Below are 18,431 nucleotides of genomic sequence, written 5' to 3'. Positions count from 1 at the left end.
GGTCTCCCCTGCAGCTGGGAATCCCATCAGCTGACTGGGCTGTGGGTTGTGGTGCAAGGGAGCAACTGACAGAGAGGGCAGGAGATGCCTGAGCCCCTCTCTCCATGCCAGGCAGGAGTGATGGCTGAAGCCATCTGGCCAATCCAGCTCCATTGTGCAGGGCTCCCCATGGCTGGGAAAGTGACAGCTACTGGGGGAAGTGGTAGTGAGTGGGATGACGAAGCTGCAGCTGGGGGCTACAGCTCCCAGCTGCCTTCCACCTGGCTGGCACAATCAGCAGCTACCTGTGGGAAGCTGAGGGGATGGAAGACAGCCAGAGCAGAGGCCAGGGCAGGTGCAGGCAGGAACATGGGGTGGTTAGAGGCAGAAGTGCAGGGTGAACTGCCCCAGGTAGGCATGGGAGGGGCTCAGCCCAATGCAGAGTTCCAAGGAGCAGCCACAGGCTAGAAGGTGGGGTGGACTGCACCTACACCACCCAGGCAAGCTCTGCTGCACCACACCCTTCCCCTTCCCTCCCCATCCACCCTGGCCAGCTTCCAGGACCTAGTGCTTGGGCAGCCCCCCACATGAACACATCCAGCCTGCCCCACACACCAACACCCCAACCACATACTCTATAATACCCACCCTCACACACCACAATACCCACACCCCACTATATCCACACAAATATGCCCCATACCCCCACAACACACACCCTACCATATCCACACGCACACCCCCCACAACCAGATGGAGGGGCAGTGTTCCCAATCAAGGGGTGGATCCTCTCATGTCAGGGTCCACATGATGGGGACAAGAGATTCTGGAATCAACATGGCAGGGAACAGGGCAAGGTTTGGTGCCGGGTAGGTGGGCTCTCTTATGTCATAGACCACGTGACGGGGCAGGATTTCTAGTTCCAAGATAACAAGTCTCCCTCCCCAAAGGAGTACTTCCGGAGCAAGAGGAAGGAGTTCCGATGGCAAGGTCAGGGATTAGAGGTGGGACTTCCAATCCCAAAATGGCAACCAGGACCTGTCAAGGGGTGGGGCTTAGCAGTTTCATAAGGGGTGCACCCTTGCAGTTCTCGACAGCTCACCAAAACTCATTAAGTGGCCCTCTAGGCAAAATAATTGCCCATCCCTGGTTTTACCCCTACTTGATGTTTTCTTGTTGCATGATGCATCATTGGCCTGCCAGATTTGTGCCCCTTTAACTTGGCCTTGGAAAACTAAAAAAAATAGCCAGTACACAAACATTCACCTACAGGCAATGCTGCACAGGGCTATAAAAACTGCAGATTTAAAATGCCATTGGCATTAACAACTGAAAGGTGCCAGATTGTAATACCAAGACTACATCCTCCAGTAATAAGAAATTACATATTTATTCTGTGTGATCTAAAAACAGTAACCCTGCTTTCAGATAGGTTTTTCACTCTACTGATCTTAAATACTTTTTTTTAACAACATTAATGTTATACCTTTTATAATCTTTATAATGTCACTAGTGTTGGAAAAAAAAACTAAGCAAAAAAATTGCAATTTAAGATTTTTTAAACAAGTCATTTAATGGAGAACTGCTGTTTATAAAGTCTTGGAAACACATACTTCTTCTAAAAAAATAATTGAAGGTCTCTATCAATCAACACAAGAGGTATAGAATGGCAAAAAGAACCACAGTCTCTCATGGACTCCCAGCTATGACATGGTCCTTCTAACTTGCAGTTGGGTAGATGGTTCTGTCTCCATGCCCACTTCAGTCCTCAGCCTGTCATGTAAGTTACCCACATGGGATTCAATCACTGTGGTCTAGACATATTAGGAACAGGGCTAAGACCACCAATTCACTTAACACAGACCATTGGACAGCTGTCATATAGCAGTAACTTTTGCTTGCTACCAACCTGGTCTGCATTCGAACTAGCGGAGAAAGGCTCAGTATCTCACTACCAATCCCCTGAGCCATCTAGTCACCCCAAATTTATTAATTTTAAGCTTACCCTTGGAGGTTGATGATCTTTCGTGTTGGAACCTAAAATTCAAATGAATTCAAAATTTAAGTCAAGAAAAATGATTTACCATTTACAAAATTCAGAGGAAAACAAATGAAAATGAATTATAGTCTCAGCTCTTCTTATTCAGAACAACTTTCAACAATCTTTGAACTTTATGGGCCTGCACTGTTGTCTGTACAGAAACTATGCTTCATGTGTTGAATTCAGCTAAAGTAATTCAAAATTCATAAATAAAACAGGTACTACTATAGTATGGAAATTTTGCATGGACAGATAGGGAGCAGTGCTTCATAATGATATATTTTCTATTGGTTTGGCCAACTACTGCATGAATCTGTCAATAAAATTCAACCAACTACCTTTCTAAAACTTGTTAGTAAGATTCACTCAGGTAGTCTAGTACCATCAAACCATAAGAGAAAGGCTAACCAAGTCAGACCATTGCTACTCAGCTTCAGAATAATTCTACTTGTAGGTATGCAAAGGCAATTTCCAGCAAAGTCAACAGATGTTGCCTGTGTCACTGTTTGAAAACTAGACTCAGACTGTCACTTTTGGTCTGAGTGAATGCCTTCAGAAGTTAAGCTGGATGCCTTCCCTTCTCCTTGCATGGACTCCTATGTTTCTTCTCGTTTAGGCCACATCCAGAGGAAGAGCACCCTGGATCAGCTGCAGTTACTTAGCAGTTATCACTGAAGCATGCCTCAGTACCCTCACCAGCACCTTCCTGTTGGGAGCCTGTGACCAGCTGGCTCTCAAACCAAAGCAGTTATTTTCTCCTACTGTTGACACAGAAATATGAGAGAATAGGATTTTAACACAAAATATATAAATGCAGTGCTCTCACACTAAGCTCTAAACCCCCACTCTTCCACATGGAACTTGCCCTTGTAGATGCTGCTGTGTCAAGCTTTTCTGTCAGTTGTCAGTGGGTTCTCCACACCCTTTCCACTCTATTTACAGGAGTGACTTTTAACTATTTGAAGTCCTTTTCATCTTTCAGCTCCCAGGCAAGGCAAAATAAGTCTTGTAACTTTGAAGCCAAGAAGTAGCAATTTCTCAGCTAGTAACTTAGGCACTGCAGTTTTTCCATAGTCCTGCTATTAAAGTAAAACCAATATATGCAAATAATAAGAGACATTATGCAGTACTTAATAGTTACTGATCAGCGTCAGTCTCAGTCTTTTACAGCCTGCACATATTCAAGAGCAGAATACATTCCAGAAGTACATCTATTAATACAAAAGGGGCAAAAAGCAGTTTCTCTCTCATGCCAACCTAAAATCTCCTTCTGCATCTTTGTACTAATATTCCATGTGAATCATTTTAGATATTCATGTCTTAATGCACCCTTTGGTCTATTACCTCAATAAGTTTGCTCCCTACACTCCGTATTCCAAAAGTGCATAAGGTAAGGCATTTTTCTGACCCCATTAACTTGATACCAGTACTGCATGGGAAGATTAATCCAGGAAATAAGACTGGAATTTAAAAAAAACAAAAAGAAAAAAGAAAACACACATACACACACACACTGCCAGATACTGCCACAAATAAGTTCTATAAATATCTTGCTGGCCACCAACTTTCTTTGGCAGCTTGGCTTTGTATAACGCATGTGAATCATAATGTTCACTTGAGAAAATATTCAGAGTATTTACCATTCAACAGGGGAAAGGACTTTGCAGAGGAAGGGTGCCACAGAGAAGAGGGAAATGGGCAAAAAGAGAAAAGCAAGACCACTTCTCAGTGTATAGGCTCTGTATCTTTTTTAAAAACAGTGCAACTTAGCAGATCACATGCTGTTTTTAACCCTTACATGCACCTCCAAAACATCTAAATTTAGAGATGTGCTCTTTTTCTTGACATTCTTATTCACATACTAGAAATATTAAGGTAAAATATTCATTTCCACTTACCAATACAAACATAAGCCAAGGAAATCAATGCCGCAAAAGCCATAATGGCTAAGCCAGCAATCACAACAGAACCCTGTGCTGGAGGACAAGCTGTTGAAAACAAAAGAAAACACTTAACGTTTATTTTGAATGGCGTAAAGCCACATATAAGATGACCTTCCTTATTGAATTTATTGTTTATAACCTGATCCTTCCTCTTCAGCTGGTTAAAATCAGTGACTTAATTTATCTGCTTGACAGGTATGCAAAAATCCTTTGTAATCTCAGAAAGATGTCCACAAACATATAAAATTGTTGTACACAGATCTGTTCCATGCTCCTTTAGTTATCATATTAATATTCTACAGTCATTATCTGTAATTACCATACTTACTCAAAGCTAAGATTGGGTTTCCGCCCCAATCAGCATGGAGGGGGAGGGGAGGGGAGAAGGGGATGTCCCTTACCTTAGTTTTGTGTCCAAAGTAGCAGGGGATGGGGCAGACAGCTACTGCAGCTCTGACTCTGGCCCTGAGCCTGGGTCAGAGTCACTCAGACCCAAAGCATCTGCCTACCCCACTCATCTCTGTAGCTTTTGCTACCCATTCCTCTGCCCCTTTCCCTCCCTTGCTGTCATGCTCAGCTCTGGCTTGGCCTGAATTCTCTCTTGGGCATAGAGCATATGGAAACTCTGTCCCCTGTGTGGGCAATCAGCAGCACCAATACTTCTGCGTAGTCCAGCAGGAGCCATGATTCCACATGCTGTGATCCGTGACCCATGAGGGAATACAGTCTGATTAGCGTCTTCAAGTATGGAGGGGGGGGGGGGGGTGCAGGTGGCAGGGGCAGGAAAGCTGCAGGGGAAGAAGCTGGGGAGGGGGGGCAAAGGAGCCACCTGATGCTCCAGCCACTACTTTCCTTGATGTCACAGTGGGTTACAGGGACAAATTTAAGGCAACGCTCCAATAACTACATTCTATAACTGGAAAATTATAACTAATTTATACATTTTCCACATATAGGATCTAATTATTGGGGGGGGCGGGAATCTTAAATTCAGGGTCATCTTAGATTTGGATAAATAAGGTACATGTGCTTTCAGCTGTCCAATAGTTTTCTCCCTCCAGTTCAAACTTCTATCCCAAGTATTTAAAGTATTCTGCAATGTAATGCAATTCAAATTACTTTGTCAAAAACTCTAACAAAGTATACTGTAAACATTTTGGGCCAACATCTAAAGACCACAGACACCTCAAATTTACAGACACAGGTACAATAGAATTTGACTATCAGAATCTGACTCAATCACCTTCCATCCAAAATATCCACCCCACTCTATGAAAGATGCTTAAGTAGTTCTCTGAACAAAGATTATTATTTTTGGTGCTATTTAATTTTTGAATTATTTATAAAGAAATTGAGCAAAACATTAGGAAACATTTACGAAGTTCAATTCTGTGCTGTGGATGGGACTTGCTTGGAGGAAAAAAGAAATCACTTGTGTTTTAAAAGCATTATCCTGGTGGGACCCTACCTATGACTGAACAGTATGCATTGGGGGCTATAGGTTGTACAGATGGGACAGAGTAGGAAGGAAAAGGGGGCTGGAGGGAGGGGGGGTTGCTCTCTGTGTTAAGGAGCATTTTACATCTACCCTAATCAAAATGGGATCAGAGGAGGAGAAAGTTGAGGCATTGTGGGTTAGGATACATGGAGGTTGAGGGGAAAGGGATTTAGTGGTGGGTTTCTGCTATAGACCATCACATCAAGAGGAAGAGCTAGACTTGGTATTCCTGCAGCATTTCTCAGAGGCCGTATGGTCTAGGGACGTCGTTGTCATGGGGGACCTAAACTACCCTGACATCTGCTGGGAGGAGCAGTCAGCCAAATCCAACTGTTCACGTAGGTTCTTAACCTGCTTACAGGACCTTCACCTAACACAGTAGGTATACGGTCCCAGTAGGGAGAATGCCTTGCTGGACTTGGTGTTGGTTGCGGGGGATGACCTGGTAGGGGAGCTACAGATTCACCACCAAACAATCAAATTCACCACATGGCATAGAGTGAGTAAGATAACTAGTAGGGTGGAAGTGCTTGACTTTAGGAAGGCTAACTTCAGTGTGCTTAGGAGTCTAGTCAATGACGCACTGCAGGATAGGAGTATTGGCAAGATGGGAGTCCAGGAAGGGTGGTCATTCCTAAAGGAAGTGAACCTTTGGGCACAGAGGGAGATGATCCCAGCGTGAGGGAAAGGGGCCAAAAAACTTCCTTGGCTAAACAGAGAAATCCAGGGGAGCCTAAAGGCAAAAAAGGAAGCATATAGGTGGTGGAACCAGGGGGAAGCTACCAAGGAGGAGTATACCTACTTGGCCTGCACTTGCAGAGAGACAGTTAGAAAGGCCAAAGCAACTACAGAGCTGAGGCTGGCAACACAAATTAAAGACAACAAAAAGTCTTTTTTTTTTTTTAGGTATGTAGGGAGTAAAAGAAAGGCACAGGGCAGTATAGGACCCCTACTGAACAAGAAGGAGCAATTAGTGACAGACAGGAGGGATAAGGCTGAGCTCTTCAATGAGGTTTTGCCTCAGTGTTCTTGAACAAGGGTCAAGATAAATCTCCTAATGGGTTCTTAGATGGGCATCAGAGGGACACCAGCCCACCAACTGTTGATGCTGACTTGGTGCAGCGTCACGCGGACGGACTGGATGTCTTTAAGTCAGCAGGCCCAGATAAGCTGCATCCAAGAGTAGTGAAGGAATTGGCTCGTGTCATAGCAGAACCACTGGCACAGCTGTTTGAGCACTCATGGTATTCAGGTCAGGTCGCGGAGGACTGGAAAAGGGTCAATGTGGTCCCTATTTTCAAGAAGGGGAGGAAGAAGGATCTGAGTAATTATAGGCCAGGCAGTCTCACCTCCATCTTTGGAAAAATCTTTGAAAAGATTATTAAGGATCATATTTGTGGGAGTCCAGCAGGAAAAATAATGCAATAGGGCAACCAGCATGGATTCGTAGCAGGTAGATCATGCCTGACTAATCTGGTTTTGTTTTATGACCAGGTCACAAAATGCTTAGACACAGGAGTAGAGGTGGATGTCATTTTCCTGGATTTTAGGAAGGCCTTCAATACAGTATCTCATCCCATTCTCATAAATAAATTAAGAGGCTGTGACTTAGATGTTTACATGGCCTGGTGGATGGCAAATTGGCTTGGGGGTCACACCTAGAGAGTGGTAATAGATGGGTCGGTATCAACCTGAAAGGAAGTGGGTAGTGGGGTTCCTCAGGGCTTGGTCCTTGGACCTGTACTCTTCCATGTCCTCATCAGTGACTTGGACAGAGTACACTTCATGCCCACATCCAAGTTTGCAGATGATACTTGTGGGGTGAAATGAACACTCTTGAGGATGGGGAACGATTAAAGGTGGACCTGGACAGGTTGGAAAAGTGGGCAAAACACAACAATGCAGTACAACAAGGACAAATGAAGAATGCTACAACTGGAGTGTAAAAATATCCAGCACATCTACCGGCTGGGAAGTGACCCTTTCAGCAGCACAGAAGTGGAAAGGGATCTCGGAGTCATAGTGGACTCCAAGATGAATATGAGTCATCAGTGTGACGAAATCATCAGCAAAGCTAACTGCACTTTATCATGCATCAGCAGATACATGATGAATAGAAGCAAGGAGGTGATACTTCCCCTCTATGCGGCATTCATCAGACTGCAGTTGGAGTACTGTGTCCAGTTTTGGGTGCTGTACTTTAAGAAGGATGTGGATAGCCTTGAGAGGGTCCAGAGGAGGGCCACGCATATGGTTAAGGGTTTACAGGCCAAGCCCTATGAGGAGAGACTAAGGGATCTGGACCTCTTCAGCCTCCGCAAGAGAAGGCTGAGAGGTGATCTTGTGGCTACTTACAAATGCATTAGGGGGATGCAGCAAGGTATTAGAGATGCTCTGTCTACCAGAGTGCCTCTTGGGGAAACAAGGAACAATAGTCACAAACTGAAAGATTTAAGCTAGACATCAGGAAAAACTTCACGGTGAAGGTGGCCAAAATTTGGAATGGGCTTCCAAGGGAGATGGTGCTCTCCCCTACCTTAGAGGTCTTTAAGAGAAGGCTAGATAGACATCTGGCTGGGGTCATCTGACCCCAGCACTCTTTCCTGCCCAGGCAGGGAGGCAGACTCAGTGATCTGTCCCTAGCATCTATGAATCTATAACAAAAATCCAGTTCAACCAAAATGATTTGTTGATCTATTTAGCCATTTAACTTGGCAATGCAGGCTATAATCCTTTAATCATTTACACAGATGCATACAGTGATGGAGGACTGTAAAATTAAGAGCCCTAGAATTTAGTTTCACACTTTCAACTCTGTGATAAGTTCTTCCTTTGCTGAAAGACCTTTAGAAACAGAAAATCTGCATTTTTCTTATGAGATTTTTTTTTTTTTTGAAGATACAACATTTAAGGAGTTTAAGGATATTCAAGAGGCTAGACTATAAAAGCAAAAAAACAAAAACTCAGTTTAAAAAAAAAAGATTAGCCCTATAGGAACCGGTTTTCAAAAATTCTCTAGAAACCAGCTGGGGAAGCGCAACTATGAAAACCAACTCAGACAGAGCAGGTACCATATATCTGTTGTTAGGGAGCACAACTAGCTGCAACTCTTTTGAGATTCCCTCACCATGACTACTGCACTGCCCACACAACCATGCAGACTCATACTAATTTCAAGATCAGTACTAGCAAACTGTTTCTTAACAGGATGCATGTAGACAGGCACGAGTTCTCTTTGGACATGAACACAGTTCAGCATTGAGTATTATAATATTATTTTTAGACATACTGTTGAAGTTGACCAGCCCTAAGTTTGTCTCCAAGCTCTCTGTTAAATTACTGGGGAGGAGCGAAAAAAAAAAAGAAAAATCTTCCATTCTTTTTTGCTACCATAAGAAAAACCAAATGCCAATTAATACTGCATTGTCATTGTAAGCTGTGGACCTGGTCAGTGACTGACAAGTGTAGACTATGGACCTAACAAAAACCTGAATTATGTATAACGTGCTTAAGATGGAATACAATCAATATTCAATAAGCTTAGTCAATAACCAATTAACCTACATTTAAATCATAAGCAGTAGCGTAGGAAAGCAGAATAAAAACCTGTTTTTCACAGTCGCTAATATTAAGCTAGGCTAAGTATGAATAACTGCTTTCTGGGAAAGCACTTGGTAATAGGGATATAAATACCAATGAAAAAAATATCCGTTTAACCTGTTGTAATTACAACATTTAAATAATTATTATGGCAACCCCCAGCCTAGCCCATGTGGGGCTTCTGTGGCCCAGTCTACGAGGCACCCCTCCCCAACCTGGCACCAGCGATAGGCTTCCAAACCCCTGAAGTGCTGCGGGAACTCAGTAGCTCCACCTCACGATAAACCAGGTGGGTGGGTGGGTCCTCTCTGAGCCTGGGTCCAGCCACAGATGGGGCAGGTAGGGTGCACTGTGGGGCTGAGCCGCAGGCCCAAGGGAGTCACTCTGGCTTCCCTTACCTCCACCTTGCCCCTGTAGGCCCTGCGACTGCTTTCAGTCTAGCTAGGGGGCAGGCACAGATGACACCAGCAGTGGCAGCTGCAGAAACAGAAGGTGCTACATCTGTCCAAGTGCAGGGATGGGCATAGGTGCCGAGATGCTGGGTTCCAGTGGCTCTGCAAAGTCAGACTGGTGGTGGGGGTGCCCACCCCACCCTGCCCTGCCACAGACACAGCATGGGAAGCTGGTGGCCAAAGCACTGACAAGCCCCATCAGGCAGGTCATACAGCTCAGGAAGCTGCTGGCAGCAGCAGCGAGGGGCTTTACTAGACTGCTGCAGCCACTGGCACATAGCTTCCCAGGGTTAGCTGCAGCAGTGTGGGGGGAAGAAGGAGGCAAACAGCTGCATTGGGGTTCACAGAGCCTAGCTATAGGTACTAGTCACTAGGGCTGTGTGAAATTTCTCCAGCTATTTCTATTCAACACTGTTTTGGCTCATTTTGAGCTTGAAACAGTGAAATCGAATAAAACGAAGCTAGTCAAAACGTTTCAAGTTTCAAAAGGTTTTGAGTTTCAAAGCAGCCAGCAGCTAGGTGGTGGGAGACAGGGGAGAGCCAGGGCTGCGCTCCCAGTGCCTCCGCAGCCCCATGTGGCTTAGCTGGGTGGGGAGCACATCCCTGGCTCTTCCCGCCTCCTGCGGCCGGGCTGCAGGAAGTTGATCACAGAGCAGGAGAAGGGAACTCAGTCCGGGCTCAGTTCCCCTCCCCAGTGCTGTGATCAGGCTGGGGAAGGGAACTCAGCCCAGCTGGGCTGAGTTCCCTTCCCCAGACTGATCCAAAACTGGAGAGGGGAACAGAGCAATCGGGCTCAGTTCCCTTCCCCAGTTCCCCAGTCCCATATGGCAGCACTTGCCTTCTCTATCCCTCATCTGGCAGGCAGATCAGAGGCCCGCAGCCCAGGGAAGACTGGCACAGCCCCCACAGCCCTCTCGGGGTTGCGGGCCCCCAATTTGCCTGCCGGATGACAGAGGCTGTTTCGAGCTTCCCCATTATAGCTAATTGGCAAAACGTCGAAACAGCACCACTGTTTTGACGAAACGAAACAGAACAGTGGTTTCGAATCAAAATGAAATTTGAAATGAAACGCTGTTCTGTCAAATACTCAAAACTCAAGTTGAAACGGAACAGTGCCGTTTTGCACAGCCCTACTAGTCACCCCTCCCCACTTCCCTCCTCCTCGCGCCTCCCTCCTGCCCTGGCACTTTCCCATTCCTGCTGGGGCACTGCATAGCTTCCCTTCCACACTTCCCTCCTGGACTGCACCCCACCCCACACTAAATGATAACCAATAAGGTAGAGCTGGTTATCACTGGGCTCATCAGGTAATTGTTTAACTGTTCATATCCCTACTTAGTAAAATCTAAAAGTAACAACTGATGTTTTGCCTTTCAGTAAGAATTGAGTATTTTGTGTAAGAGGGAGCCAGAGGTCCCTGTTACGTTAAGGTGGAGACTATCAGGATCAAGCAACTGAACCTTGTCTAGTTGCAAGAGAATAGATAAGTAGGGAGTTAAAGGGCTGCAAATAACTCCCTGGTAGCTGGCTGCAGAGCAATAGGGCAATAGGACAGAGCTCCAAGGAGTTAGAAGGGAAGCTACTGCAGCTGAGGCAGAAGAACAACAGCAAGCTGCTCAATAAGCCTAGAGAGCACTCCTGCAGCTGGTCTGAGGAACACCTGACTGGAGGAGAAGTAACTCTGGGAATACAAACCAGGGTCCTCTGAGGCACAGGGACTAGTGCTGCTTTGAATTCTCTAGAGTGAAGAGCTCTGGCCATCTTAAGCTATCAAGGAGCAAAAGCTGCGAGCCTGGAGGTACCCAGTGAGAAGGGAGGTCATCTGCAGCTGTATGACTGATGACCCAGAGGGGCTTTGTGAGGTTTTTTTTAAGCAAGCTGTTGGCATTTTGGTTTCAGTTTATACCAGAGGACTGGATTGTGGCTGTAGGGTGAGACTGGAGGCCATGCAGAGGTGCTTGAGAAGCACTCCAGTTTATAGTATAGCAGGTAGCTAGACAGATATTTAGACAAGTGCTTATTTTAATGCTTTGGGGTATAATCAATAAAAGTTTGGGTGAGACACCTGTCACTTGCCTCTTTACCTGACTTGGGAGGTTCTAATACCTTACCTACGAAGAAGGAATGGAGAATCATTGGGAAATGTTATTCTACTCTTTTTTGTACATCAAATCAAGATATCATTAGGGTCAGTTCCAACTCCCTTTACTCTATAACTAAGCTAGCAAAAGAGTCCTGATCATAGATGGGCTATAGTCTTGTCTCTTTCACGACCAAACAGTACTGGATTTTTGGAAATATAACAGCACAGAGGTACTTCCAAGTTTACTGCTTTGTGTATTTGCCTTCTTGAAGCTCCTGTCATCATCTCCTTTCACAGAGGCTGTTGAAACCTACATAGTGCAAGCTGAGCTTGACCAGGCACTCCTGATTTATTCATTTTAACATTAGAAATGGATCATGCCTCTGTCTGTGCTTTTTTAAGATTGCAGGCCAATCAGAACAACATAGTAATAAAGGTCAATGTTGGTTTTAGGTGACCCTTGAGGGTATGCAGTGATGTAAAATAATAAGTAAATTAAAGCAATCCTTTTTGAGGCAACTGTTTGTAGGATGTAGTTGTGCTGGATACAGTCATAGTAATGAAACTAGTATATGTAACATAATGCCACTGGGCTGTATTTCCTGCACCAGATAAAACAACATTAACGCAGTAGTCCGAAAGTATATCTACAGCAGTTCCACTGTAAAATCATGAATTAGAACATTTTTTTACAGAATAATCTACCACTAATTAGCAAATAATCCAATTTCTAATAATTCCAAAGGTAAAACAAGTAGATAAAAGTGTTTTATGCAAGAGATGCTTGTCATTTTACTATGTGCTAAAATTATAGATTTTTTTGCTGAAAAAATAAAAGAAATAAAAAAAGGAATTGCTTACCTGAGACGCACAGGGCAAATCCAACCACAGCGATTATGTAGCCAAGTGATTTCAAAGCCACCAGAACAACTGCAGATGGGCTTAAATGGTTCTCAAAAACTAGAAGAAGAGGAAAAGAGTCGCACACACTTACTTTTGGAAGTGTAACGAACACAAGAATTATATGATCCGTGCAGGACTAGGACCTGGGATTGTCTGAATTTAAGAGACCATGCAACAAAACAAATATTAAATGAGTCATTGAGGCCTTCCCTTAAAGGACAAACACTGCAAACAGAAAAATAAATAAATACCCAGACTTGTTCTGCCCATCTCCATCACCCCACCCTCAGGTGTTAGTTACTCAAAGACATTTTACCCTAATTCCCACCTGCCAATCAGCCAATTTCCCCCCCCCCCCCGCCCCCCTTTAACAAGTGGTATTAGGTTAACTGCTTGTTCACTGGAGAGACCAGGAACCAAACACTGTTATAGTATCTAATAATGAATGACAAATATTATAATATTAACTAAAAAAAAAAAAGGTACTACTTATAAAAAGTTCTGATTTTTTCCCCTTGTTACTAGTAAATGACTTCTTACCTATTCCAAGCAGAAGGTACTGTAATGGCAGAAAAATCACAGCAGGGACTACAAGTAAACCAAGTCCAGCTCGATTCTTTGGTGTATACCCATCTGGAGACAATTATACAAATTAGGACAGAAAATCTGGCAGTCATTAAGCACAAGTAAAACAAGTCACCTCTCAGGACCTTCACTCTTGTGGAGCCCCCTCTCAATCCCACAAACTCTGGAGCTCACTACCTGGATCTAATCTCCACATCAGCCAACAGGAAACTAGCTGTAAAGTAGTTACAACAGTATTTCGCTTCGTGCTGCCCTGCAAATCCTAATTGTCCCTACAACACTCTATTTGGTAATTTCATTTGCAAACAAAGTCACAATAACCATATAATTTCAGTAGAGATTAGTTGTTCCAGGTTGAACCTGGATGTCTGGTTTCTGTGAGGACCACAGACACCATATTTATTTGAACATAATCAGCATGGTGTAAAATAGTTCCTTGTCCTATATTCACATACAAGGACGATTCATTAAATATATTGCTTATCATTAAACCGCTGCCAAAAGCAGCACGTGCTCACTATGGAAACAAACTATGAAGTTGACTAAATTAAGCCAACGCTGAGCATGACTATAAAACATATCACCCACATTGGGCAAACATATTGATGGGAACCTACCACAATGCTAGGTTAGTGCAGTCCATCTGAATAAGATATAGGTTTACTGCCCATTGCACACAGTCCTTTCTCAGAGCTGACTTTTTTTCCAAGTCACGGGGAGTCACTCCACTGAATACATTTTGACTTCCTCTTCATTCCCACACCCAAACTGTGACACCCCGCCCCCCCCATTTCAAATGATTCCTGTTTCTTCACTAGTCTTAAATATCTGGCATAAATCACCAAGTGAGGCCCCAAACAGTTAACCCAGAATCCCTGTCACCCCTTCAGCCTGTTGCATATGAGTAGCAGGCCCTGCCCACCATGAGGTAGAGCTGGACCAGGGTGCCCTGTGCCTTATGTGCATAGAAATTTTGGGAGGATCCCAGGACTCATGAAAAGAACACCTGGTTCCAGTCATGAGTGGGGGACTGTTATAAGACTGTTATAGGAGCAGCGATCCATAAAGACCAGATGTGTGTGACGCCAGGGCAACAGATCCGTTGAACTCTGCTGCAGCTGAGAGATGTACTACAGTACCAAAAGAGAGAGGACTGAATGCCACTGTGCTGAACCTGAACTGGGTAAATGCTTACAACCAAGTGTCCCACCATTTCCTGGTTGAGAAACTGAAGAAGTTGGGGGTCCCCTGGACCTTCATTGCCTAGATAAAGATGATATTCACCAACATGACTAGCAGGGTGCTGGTAAATGGCTTCCTGACAACTCTGATCATGTTGGAGTCAGGTGTCTGGCACAGCTGCCTACCCCCCCCAATCCTGTTTATCTGCATGATAGAACCACTAGTCCAGCAGCTGAGGCAGGACCCCAGGATAAACAGAGTAGAGATTCCCAGGAGTGACCGGGAAGAAATGAGGGATCTGGCCTAACTGTCACATTCAGGGACAAGTGGTCAGTTGAAAGCCCAACAACCTAACCAGGTATATGAAGCAGTGGCGGGTGCCAAATTCAACTTGAACAAAAGTATCTAGCCTGGCACTAGGTGACCTCAGGGACCTGTAGGCCCTTGGTGTGTCTCTGCTCCCCACAAGGGGGTAAAGATCTTCAGGGTGGAGTTCAACCCAGAGCTAACTGGACAAAAGGGTGTGGGAAAAGACTGAGACCAAAGTCAAGCAGAGACTGGGGCTATGAGAATCACGTTGCCTGTCAATGGGGAGGCACATGCCCTCTTGAGGGCGATATTGCAACTAGTACAACTATACACTGCATTGGTTTTCCCCCCTTCAGAGCAAGTCACTATTAGAATTCAGAGAGCCACGTGAGCTTTCTTCTGGGGCTCCAGATGGGAGAAGTCTGCAAAGATCATGCTGCACAAGCCTAAATGGACTGGGGACCAAATAATGCTGGATGCCCTGCTGTTCCTCTGGGCCAAATACAAGAGTCAGATCTGCAAGCTGGCAACCAGGACAGAATCCAAAACAGCCCACTTGGTAAGATATTTTACAGGGCACCTCCTGTGACACTGAAGGATTTACACATTGCCCAAGTCAAACCCATGGACACTGTGTTTCTACAAGGTCCTGAAACACTTCAGAGACTTTCATCAGTCCAATGGGACTGCCCTGCCTAGCAAGAGGCGGGACGGCCAGGGTGAGGGCGTGTTTATACCCAGCATCGGTGTTGATCTAGTAAAGGATCACCTTGAGAGGCTGGACACCTTCAAGTCAGCTGGTCCAGATGGACTACACCCTGGGGTACTGAAGGAGCTCACAGGTGTCATAGCTCAATCACTGGCAAAAATATTCGAAAATTCATGGCGCTCAGGTGGAGTACCTGAAGACTGGAAGAAGGCCAGTGTGGTACCCATCTTCAAGAAAGGGCGGAAAGTAGATCCCGGGAATTACAGGCCAATCAGCTTGACCTCAATCCCTGGTAAGATTCTTGAGAAGATTATCAAGGAGACCTTTCTGGACAAGCTGGCTTAGGGCAACATCCTGAGAGATAGCCAGCATGAGTTTGTTGCAGGTAGGCCTTGCTTGACCAATCTCATATTCTTCTATGACCAGGTGACATATCACCTGGACAAGGGAGAAGAGAGTGACATCATATACCTGGACTTTTAAAAAGCCTTTAATCTGGTGTCCCATGACCTCCTCATGGAAAAATTGGCCAGACGTGGCCTTGGCTACACCACAGCGCGATGGCTGGGAAACTCGCTCTGTGGTTGGACCCAGAGAGTCATTATGGCACTCCGTAACCAGTAGCATCCCCCAAGGCTCTGTCCTTGGACCGGTTCTCTTCAACATCTTTATCAACCATGTGGAAATTGGTGTCAGAAGCACACTGGCTAAGTTTGCCGATGACACTAAACTTTGGGGCATAGTGTCCACACCTGAGGACACGCTAATGATCCAGGCTGACTTGGATAAGGTTAGTAAGTGGGCGGACACAAACCTGATGACAGGTACTCCACCTCAGGAAAAAACCCCACAGCATACTTATAGGCTCAGCAGCGCTATGTTTGCTAGCACCACAGCCGAAAGGGACTTGGGCGGGGTCATGATTGACCACAAGATGAACATGAGCCACCAATGTGATGTCGCAGCTGGTAAAGCAAACAAAACCCTGGCTTGCATCTATAGATGGTTCTCAAGTAAATCTCAGGATGTCATCCTCCTGCAGTACTCAGCCTTGGTGAGGCTGCAGCTGAAGTACTGTGTCCAGTTCTGGGCTCTGCAATTCAAGAAGGATGTCAAGAAGCTTGAAAGAGTCCGGAGGAGAGCCACACGCATGATCAGATAGCAAGAGAACAGGCCCTATGAGGAGAGGCTGAGAGCCATGGGACTCTTCAGTCTGGAAAAGTGCAGGCTCAGGGGGACCTGGTGGCTACCTATAAGTACGCAAGGGGTGTTCATTAGGATCTGGGAGAACGTCTGTTCACCAGAGTGCCCCAAAGAAAAACAAGGACCAATGGTCATAAACTCCTATAAGACCATTTTAGGCTGGATATAAGAAAATTTTTCTTTACTGTCTGAGCCCCCGAGACCTGGAATAGACTTCCTCCAGAGTGGTGCAGGCATCTACTCTGGACTTATTCAAGAAACACTTCGATGCTTATCTTGCTGGGGTCCTTTGACCCTAGCTGACTTCCTGCCCCTGGGGTAGGGGGCTAGACTTGATAATCGTCGAGGTCCCTTCCATCCCTGATGTCTATGAATCTATGGAACAAACACGATCTGCACGAGACCCCATCGATCCCGATGAACTACTGTAAGTTGCTGGAGGTGATAAGCACAAGAGACATTTTGTTGCTGGTGGAGTTACTACCTGGCAACAGCTGTCAGGCCATGTGGGAATGAATCTTCTTTATAACAATTTTATAAATTTCTCACATACAGAATCTAATTATTGCGGGGCCATCTTATATTCAGGATGGTCTTATATTCAAGTAAATACAATTATTTCTGCACCTGAGAACAAAGCTTTTTTTTTTTTTGTTTACTACCAGATTCTATACAGAAATATTTGGGGGGGGGGGGGGGGGCGGAAACTAATCCATCATATGACTTAAATCTTATTTAGCTCCCTGATTATGCTTTCTGTAAAAGCAGCTTTCACTGTCTATATTATATTTAACACTACTCTATGTCTCAACTCTTCTGTCTATGACCATAGATTTCTGGATAGGTAAGTTGAGTAAAGATTCTGAGCACTACACAGACAGATCCTGATGAAACTCACACAGACTAATCTGAAGACATCAAGGGTGCTCAGCCTCTGGGGGCCAAATCTGGCCTGGCATAATGCCTGGCATGTGGGGATCCCCATGGTTTGGAAAAAATTGGTAGCTGGGGAGAGGGGAAGCTTCACGTGGTAGGGTCCAGACTTGCACAAGCCATTGCCGTGCAGCGAAATCAGGACCAGACCCAACCCGCAACACGCCCAGATCGGGGCAGGCTGCTCCCTCCCTCCACGCATCCAGATAGGGGCCACTTCACCCCACCCATCCCCTGGCATCTGATCAGGGCTGGGCTACTTACCATCCAGCCCCCCCCCCCCCCTTTCCCCCTGGCACAACCAAACTGAGACTGCTCCATCTACCCTGCGTGTCCAGATCAAAGCTGTGCTGCCTCCCTCACCCGCCATGGTGCAACTGGATCGGGACTGCTCTGCCCTGCCCCATCGCATGTCCAGATCGTGCCCGGGCTGCCCCCCACCCTGCTGAGTCCATATCAGGGTTGTTCCATCCCTCCTCCTTCTCCCCCCCACCCAACGCATCTGGATTGGGACTGGGTTGCCTCCAACCACCCCCCACATCAGGACTGGGATCATTCTGCTCCATCCTCATCCCCCGCGTGCATCCAGACTGAGACCTGGTTGCTCCCCACAGCCCCCGACAGACAGATCAGGTTCAGGATGTAGTCCCCAACAGCAAAATGGAGCTTCGTTTTCCAGCCCTGTGTGCCACCTGGATTGAGTCTAGCCCCTGAACCTGACACTACCCATCTGGCCCACAAGGTGAAAAGGTTGGGCACCACTGGTCTACATTGTTAAAGTTAATGTTGCAGGCTAGTGTATGGGCTAAACTCATAAGGGTGAGGAAAGAGGTTGCCATCCAAGTCAGTTCCATCTATTTTTTATATATATTTAGCCAGATCTTCTGCTGGAGTAACCAATTAATAACAACTGATACTGATTTTTTTCAGAATATGATATTGCTTTATGCAGTCTGTGAGCTGAACAGAGATCTGCAGGAGACAGCTGTGAATTTGCTGCAAACATGAACT

The 18,431-nt window shown here is 45.5% G+C and overlaps 1 protein-coding gene across 4 annotated transcripts in view; it reads right to left on the bottom strand.

Moving 5' to 3' along the window:
• The window catches only part of CD47 (CD47 molecule), a 58,106-nt gene that overhangs the window by 8,356 nt on the left and 31,319 nt on the right, over positions 1-18,431 (bottom strand). For all 4 annotated transcript variants that reach the window (XM_019476383.2, XM_019476384.2, XM_019476385.2 and 1 more), the window contains 4 exons: positions 13,040-13,132; positions 12,458-12,556; positions 3,919-4,008; positions 1,985-2,016 (listed from right to left, as the gene is read on the bottom strand). In XM_019476383.2, coding sequence (XP_019331928.1) covers positions 1,985-2,016; positions 3,919-4,008; positions 12,458-12,556; positions 13,040-13,132 — 314 coding nt within the window. The remainder of the gene's footprint in view (positions 1-1,984; positions 2,017-3,918; positions 4,009-12,457; positions 12,557-13,039; positions 13,133-18,431) is intronic.

The sequence above is a fragment of the Alligator mississippiensis genome, chromosome 1, assembly GCF_030867095.1.
Source record: "Alligator mississippiensis isolate rAllMis1 chromosome 1, rAllMis1, whole genome shotgun sequence".
NCBI classification, from domain to species: domain Eukaryota; kingdom Metazoa; phylum Chordata; order Crocodylia; family Alligatoridae; genus Alligator; species Alligator mississippiensis.
Note: the sequence above shows the minus strand (reverse complement) of the source record. Positions and strands in the feature narration are given on the sequence as shown.